Below are 8,622 nucleotides of genomic sequence, written 5' to 3'. Positions count from 1 at the left end.
CTTCCACCATAAATAAGGGCTCTATTAATAAATTTGGGAGGGGTCACTATTGGATACGTGACTTTCCGCTCCTTAAAAAAAAAAAAGTACTTTGCTAGGCATAAGTAGGCATATTTTACAGCGTTATCAGATGAGGATAGAGATTTATGTTGATTATTGCACACGCTATCTGGTTTAGAAGAAATTATTTGATTTTTAGGCATTCCTTTCAACATCCAGTGCATCTAATTGATCACGCTAAGTGGTGTTTAGTTGATTATTGGGAAATTCAATAGAGTCTAGTTGTTCCTAGAATGCATCAGCAGCCAATACATCCAAGATGGCAGGTTCCAAGTAGGGGATTTATCAAGGCAAATTGGGATACATTAGTATCTCGAGATCATGGAAAGATCGGTGTTGGTATTGTTCTAAGAGATGATAAAGGTAAGGTTAGAGCTTCAGACAACTTCCTAAACTTGGTTGTTTATTTCCTAAAAATGTTGAAGCTTGGGCCGGGGCATTTGGAGCTATGTGTTTTTGTTTGGAGTTGGGATTTATAAGATGATATTTGAAGGAGATGTAAAGCAAATAGTAGATGCTATTATGAGAGTGGATGAAGATTTTAGCAGATGTAGTCTTATCATTTCAGACATCAAAATGATGTTATTATTCTTTTAGGAATGGTCTTTTATTCATGTTAAGCGATCGATTTGCTAACCAGACAGTTGATAATTTGCAAAAGGAACTCTTCTTTTATCTGATGATGTGGTATTTATGGAGGATGTACCTATGGATATTCATCCTTCTGTACTTGCTGATATTTCTTCTTAAGTAATGAAATTTGCTATGTTTGATGATAAAAAAAAAAAAAAAACGGTTACGACCCCTAGAAATAAATGTATTAGTACATATAATAACTAGTGTTGAGTAGTGAATATATACATACATGTGTGATACTAATATAGTATTGAACATAAGTTATAGATTTCTATATAATTAGGATATGCTATATATATATGATTACTGCATAAAATAATTGTATAGAGTTAATATATAATATTTTATAACATATGATTAATGATGTCGGAGTTCGGAGTCAGTTTGAAAAATCTTCAGCCAGCTCCAACTCCGATTTCTAAATATGAAAACTGAAAAGTACAAGTCCAACTCTGAAAGTGAGTTGGACCCACAATAATTGGATTTTTGCACGCCCATGCATCTACAATGAAAGCAGGCACCCTTGAGGTGGTCAAATGTGGTGGGCAGACACGAATGACGGGGTTATTGACCACCAAAACCAACAATTTCCCATAAATTTCCACAAAGAATAATTTAGCCACTGCAATGAAAGCAGACACCCTTCGAGCAGACTCTGTTGTAAGTCTTCTAAGATAAAAACCGTGTCGTTGAATTTTTCATCAAATGATGACAAAACACTAGTACTAAAACTTGTTTGTAGACGTAACATTCCTAGAAAAAACAATGGAGTTCTGGTCCCCCTTGGATTTAACTAAAAAAAAAAAAATAGTCTTTTTTATAGTGCGACGTTATTTTTATAAATTATTTTATAATAATACCTATCATTTTAAAATATAGTTGTGATATATTATGTGAAAAGTATAGTGTGTTTATAATTTTTCTTTAGAACTTGTTACATGCGTTTTAAAATTTTTTATTTTTAAATATTACTTAAATATAAAATATTTTTTAATTATAAAATTTTTAAGTATTATTTAAACATAAATCAATATAATTTTTATAAATCTTAAAAGAAAAATATTATTTTAAATAAATTTATAAATTTATAATATTTTGATTGAATTTTTTTTTTTAAATCTAAAAATATTTTAACTCAAACTATTTCATTACTTTTTATAAAATTTTGATACCATCCAAACATGCCCTTAATTAAAACAAATCTCATGTTTTAGTAAAATATTGTGAGTTGAGTTGAGATGTGATGAAAGTTTAAAGTGAGTTGAGTTGAATTGAAATGAGATAAAATCAAAATTGAAAATGAAATAAAATATTATTATAATATAATTTTTTATTTTAAGATTTGAAAAGGTTTAATTATTTACTATATTTTATTTGAAAATTTTAAAAAGTTGTAATGATAGGGCTAATTTGGATATTAAGCTGAGTTGGGTTCTTTATAAATAGTAGTGAGTTGGGATAGTTATTAACTTATTTACTATAACTAATAATACACTAGTACTAATATTATAACTAATAACTATATGTAATAAATTAATAATAGTAATATTATATGTAATATACTAGTTTTACTATATCTTTTCAAACTCCACATATTGATTAATACTCTATGTAATACTATATTAAATAATAGTAATACTCTTATTATTAATACTCTATATAGTTATAGTGATTCAATAATAACATATTACATATTAAGTTAACTATACTAATACTATTATAAATTTATACCTATACGATATATTATAATTTATACTATAACTTTTCTAATATATTAATATATTAATATATATACTAGTACTATATATTATAGCTAATAGTTATACATTAAAGAATATAATAATATATTGATACTAGATATATATAGTTATAGACTTATAATGATATAGTTATTATGAATTTATGATTATTATAACTATATAATTTTATTAGTATTAGACTATCAGTAATTTAGTATAGCTATATTATATTAGTAATATTAGTTATGTATATATATATTTAATAAAATATATTCATATAGTGTACTGTTATATATTTTTTTAAATATTTTTAGACAATAAAAAAATATACTAATACGTAAAAAATTATTTTCAATTAAGTAAAAAAATTTAAAAAAAAAATTAAATTGATCAACGATCAGTTAGAGTTAGACTAATACATTGTCAATAAAAACATTGTCATCTGCGCATTCAAATCTAACTTTAAGAAAAATGCAAAAGAAAAAGTAAGACATAGACATTTTGTTGAACAGGACGAAGAAACAATAATTAATGATTTTTATTTTTATTTTACAATGACGGAAGCGCTTACGTCGGTTATACAATTATGATCACGCTCGTCTACCACTCATATTAATTGACTCTCCTGCATCCACGCGAGTCCTCGACGACTTCTCGTGCTATTTTAAAATTTTATTTTTAAAAATCACTTAAATATAAAATATTTTTTAATTTTAAAATATTATTTAAACATAAAAATTAATATAAATTTTAAAATATAAATATTATTAAATATTATTTTAATTCAAAAATTTTTTTAAAAATAAAATATTTGAATACACATTATTTTATTATTTTTATAAAATTTTGACACAGTCTAAACATGCCTTAATAGAAACAGATGTTTCGTGATTAGGTTTAGAGAGTGAGATAATAATTTTTAGTTTTAGGTGAAAGTTTAAAATATTATATTTTAATATTATTAATATTTTGAGATTTGATTTTAAAAAATTGAATTGTTGATTATATTTTATATGAAAATTAAAAAAAGTTGTAATAATGAGATAAGATGAAATGGGAATTTTAAGTCTCATCCCATGCCTCAAAACTAATAGTAAAATATTATGAGTTGAGATAAAAATTAAAAGCTAATTGAATTGAATTAAATTGAGATAAGATGAAATTAAAGTTAAAAATTGAAAAACAATATTATTAAAATATATTTAATGTAATTTTTATTTTAAGAGTCAAAATAATTAAATGTGAGATTTAGATAGTGAGATGATATAATTTTAGATAAAAGTTAAAAGTTGAATAAAATATTATTAGAATATTATTTTTAATATTATTATTTTGAAATCTAAAAAAATTGTATTATTTATTATATTTTGTGTAAGAAATTGAAAAAATTATAATAATAAGATGAAATTTTGTATCCCTAGCCAATTATTTATTTTATATTGTTTGAAAATGTAAACAAATTATAATGATTAAAAAAAGCAAAGATGAGATAGTTGACAGCGTTTCTGAATCCAAGGAAACACTACGATTCATCGTGCTCATGGGGCCAAGGGGCCAAACATTCATTGACAATAGCACCCACAATATATTCCGAGTCTTCGAGTGGACACTGTTGTGAGAGTCTTCTAGGAAACAAAGAAGAGAAATATTAATATCTACGTATAGTTTTGTAAAACTTGTTTGTAGACGTAGCATTCCTCAAATTTGTGATTTACCCCTATATTTACGTTATATTAATTTCGTTTGCAACTGTGACCGGAAAACACACCTACCTAGCTTATCCTATCTCAAAATCCCCTCTCTCTCTCTCTTTCTCTCTCTCTCTCTCTCTCAATGGTGTTAATGGCAAGAAGAATAACGTCGAGCTTCCCTTCTGGAGTCATGGTCACCTTGATTGCTACTCTACTCCTACTCCAAGTCCCTCAAACTTTTTGCCTTACGACATTATATGGTAATGATCACTACTGTAATCCTTCTTCCATTACTCCTTCATCCTGCGCCAATCACAGCATAAGATATCCATTTCGACTAAAAGGCGAAGCCACAAATTGCAGTGCCAGAACTTATGAGCTCTCATGCGAGAGCAACCATACATTGCTGCTCCACTCTGATCTTGTTGGAAAATACTACGTGCAGCAAATCAATTACCATAAGCAAACGATCCGACTGGTAGACTCTGAAATTCAGGAGGATAATTTCTCCTTCATCCCTCGTTTTATTGTAAACTACAGAAATTTGAGTCGGCTGGGCTATTATTGGTATGGTACTACTACAAAGGGCGTGGCTATTGTGAACTGTGAGAAACCAGTCATGAGTTCTACTTCCTATTTGCTTTTGGAAACGTCTTCTTCGACATGCTCTAATAATAATAGTAATGGAACTGCGTCTTCTTCTAAAATATCCGAATATTCCAAACGCTATACATATGTCAAAGTCGGCAAAACGAAAGCGGGGGATGTGGAGGGTTCCTGCAAAATAGAGCAAATGTTTCTGACATCATGGCCAGGACCAAATGCTCATGACAGTAACATTACTATTTCCTGTGCAGACCTCCGCAATGTATTCTTATCTGGTTTTGAGCTTCGATGGTTCAATTACAGTACTATTGGTGAGTAATAACTTATCCAATATTCAATTTCTAGTTAGAATATCTTTAATTACACGTTGATATAATCGTCAATATTACTTTGCTAATTTTGCATGCATATTTCTTTATTTTCTGAATTCTTTGATTTTTTGACTCTCACAAATATTGACCAGAGACATGTATTTTCGCCGATTAATTATCTTATATATGCCAGATTCTGATTAATTAGCACTATTAATGGCAGGAGCACCAAGGACTACTAGTGAACTACTTGTAATAATCTTTAAGACAAAACTTCCACTTGTAACTAATGGGCGTGTCCCGGCCAATAAAATAAAATACCCATCTAATTAAGATCAGGATATATTAATTTACGGTTGTTTATATTAGCATTATTAATATTAATGTAATATTCATGATCACCTGATCTTCAAGAGAAGTTTCCAGTCGCTAATGTGATTTATATTTTCTTTTCTTTTTTGTCAAACCAGGAACCTTCATGATCTTGATCAGAGTAGGATATACATTACTTAGCTATATGGGTATGCTTTCTATATCAGAAAATGGAGGATATATAGATTGATAAAATAGATGGAATTGGATTGCATGTGTTGTGCTTAATTTTTACGGAAGAGCAACGATCCAACTTGGGAATATATAAAGGAATAAAAATCTTCCTTTATATATTCCCATTTCAGATTGCTTATATCACATTCTCGCTAATTAAATTAATTACTTGATATATATGAATCTTTTTTCTTAACAGCTATATATTCGAGTAATTCCTCAAGTTGGATCGTCGCCCTTTCGTGAAATTTCTTTTTATCTTCTTTAATTTTTTTTAATATATATATAATTCGTCAGGCTACGAAAGAGGCTAGGAAAATAGTTTAAAACGTACGTGCGCGCTGATAAAATATATGAACATATTAAAATATTAATGAATAATGTGCTTATATGTTATAACTAGTTGTGAATTTTAGCTATATTTTCAACCAAAACAAAACGGTAACAATACTTAAGGAAACAATAAATTAAAGTGTTTTCTCATAATTGTTTTGGTGATTTTCTTGTATATAGGACTCTGGCGTGGAGCCCTAACTGTGTTAGGCACTCCATTTGTTGTTGCGTTTTTGATATATAAATGGCGAAGGAGGCATTTGTCAATGTATGATGCCATTGAAGAATTTCTTCAAAACCACAATAACCTTATGACAATAAGGTACTCTTTCTCAGAAATTAAGAAGATGACAAAAAACTTCAAGGAAAAATTGGGTGAAGGAGGCTATGGCACAGTATTTAAAGGAACTCTTCGTAGTGGACGTCATGTAGCTGTAAAAATGTTAGGCAAGTCCAAAGCAAATGGACAAGAATTTACCAATGAAATGGCAACCATTGGAAGGATTCATCATGTTAATGTAGTTCAACTAATTGGCTTTTGCGTTCATGGATCAAAGCGTGCTCTTGTATATGAGTTCATGCCACATGGGTCTCTAAACAAACACATATTTTCCTTGGAAGGAAGTATCGTCCTAAGCTGTGAGAAAACATATAATATTGCTCTAGGGGTGGCTCGTGGAATTGAATATTTACATCGAGGATGTGACATGCAAATTCTGCATTTCGATATCAAACCTCATAACATCCTTCTTGATGAGAATTTTATCCCTAAGGTTTCTGACTTTGGCTTAGCAAAATTATACCCAATAGAAAACAATACTATTTGTTTGACTGCTGCAAGAGGGACATTGGGATATATGGCTCCTGAGTTGTTCTACAAAAATATTGGAAGTATTTCATATAAGGCCGATGTTTATAGTTTTGGAATGCTCTTGATGGAAATGGTAGGCAAAAGAAAGAATTTGAATGCTTTTGCAGAACATTCAAGTCAGATTTACTTTCCAACCTGGGTGTATGATCAATTCAACGAAGAAAAAGACATTGAAATGGGATGTGCCTCGGAAGAGGAAAAGAATATGGCTAAGAAGATGATCATTGTTGCATTATGGTGCATACAGATGAACCCTGGTAATCGTCCTTCAATGAATAAGGTTATAGAAATGCTTGAAGGAGAAATTGAGCAATTAAAAATACCTCCCAAGCGTCCTCTATCATCGCCAGAAAGAGTGACAAAAGATTGTGAAGATAATTCAAGCCAAACGTGGATATCAACGCAATCAGGTGAATGAACTTAGTAAAGGAAAAGCTAGCACCCAAGTTTGATAGGGACTACTATCTTCTCATGTTTGGTTGTATAAAGGATATTTCATATTTATATGTAACCTTTACTGTTATGATATTTCTCACACTAATTAACTAGTAAATTAAATTTCAATTTGTGAACTTATGATGCTATTCTTCAGTACTTTGCATGAAACCTTTTTGTTTTTTCATTTTTTTTTTCTCTCTCTCTCTCTCTTTAACTTTGGTATATTGGATTGGAACAGTTTTTGGCTCTTGAAAGCCTCAATTAATTAACCAATCAAGAAACCGGCTTCAGAAGATAGAATGTCGATATTGGTAACTTACGATCAAGTCTTAGATTAAAAAATATCTCAAACTTATAGCTTTTAAGTAAAGCTAAAAGATTGAAAAACATAAACAAGGACTGGTTCTTTGGCGTGTACCTTTTTGATACAGCTCTCAAAACATGACCTTTGGAAGTGCTCTACGTAGTAACTTACACATCCTATCTAGCGATCATGCATCTTAGATGTCCAAAATTCATGTGAAAGTTCACATATTGATCAGTAATTTATCAGGAGAAAATGATAGGTAGGAGAGAGATTATGAGTTTCTAAAAAGAAAAAAAAAAATTCAGTCCTTATAACTTCGTTGATGATATAGCCAACCAACACATGATGCTCTTCTACTATATGTTACTTTGCTGTGTTTCTGAGTCATGGAGGCTAGGGGCACTAATTGTTGCTATTATGCTTTGATTACTTGGATGAATTGATTATCTAGTCAAACAATTGTGTAATTGTTTTATGTGTTGTAATTCGAGGTGTAACGGGTTCGGTTCAATCCGGTTTTGGATATATTTTATAACCGAACCGATATATACTGTAACAGCCCGCTAGAAATTCAATTGTGGAATTTCTCTTGACTTTAGGAATCTCGTGAAGACTCTATAAGCTTTCACGAATCCACTAATCGCATAGGTTTTAGCCTGTCAACATAGTTAGTGTTATCACTCACTATGGTGCCAGAAATGCGATTTTAATTATTTGAGATAGTTAGAAATGTCAGAATACATTATAGTCTACACCACTAGGTTTAATTGAATATTTAGGATTTTTCAGTACTAAGTTTATTACGTTTATTTTTGGAGTAAATAGTAACCTCGGTAAACGTACTAAGCGCAATGTTTTCAAAATCACAGTGTGAAATGTCCAAATTGGGTTAGCGAAATTTTATTTGGACACTTGGCAAGATCTTAACCACACATAATGAATAGTATTAGATACTTGGCACAAAGAGAAACCATTAGATGGAATTGTGAAGGAAATCAAGGTGTGAGATCATGACACCTAAGCAAAATACACATTTGGAAAATATCTTAAGAATAGAGATTTAAAATACACATGGAAAGATTTT

At 29.8% G+C, this 8,622-nt stretch overlaps 1 protein-coding gene across 2 annotated transcripts; it reads left to right on the top strand.

The window, feature by feature from the left end:
- The first annotated feature begins 4,062 nt into the window (after positions 1-4,062).
- LOC122310834 (rust resistance kinase Lr10-like) lies at positions 4,063-7,369 on the top strand. Of its 2 annotated transcripts, XM_043125021.1 has the most exons (3): positions 4,063-5,043; positions 5,514-5,564; positions 6,103-7,369. In XM_043125021.1, exons 1-3 carry the CDS (start codon positions 4,269-4,271, stop codon positions 7,209-7,211), a joined length of 1,935 nt encoding a protein of 644 aa, XP_042980955.1. In that variant the 5' UTR covers positions 4,063-4,268; the 3' UTR covers positions 7,212-7,369. The 2 variants fall into 2 exon arrangements, with proteins under 2 accessions (XP_042980955.1, XP_042980956.1); XM_043125022.1 differs by lacking the exon at positions 5,514-5,564.
- The last annotated feature ends 1,253 nt before the right edge of the window (positions 7,370-8,622 follow it).

This window comes from Carya illinoinensis, chromosome 5, assembly GCF_018687715.1.
Source record: "Carya illinoinensis cultivar Pawnee chromosome 5, C.illinoinensisPawnee_v1, whole genome shotgun sequence".
NCBI lineage: Eukaryota > Viridiplantae > Streptophyta > Magnoliopsida > Fagales > Juglandaceae > Carya > Carya illinoinensis.
Note: the sequence above shows the minus strand (reverse complement) of the source record. Positions and strands in the feature narration are given on the sequence as shown.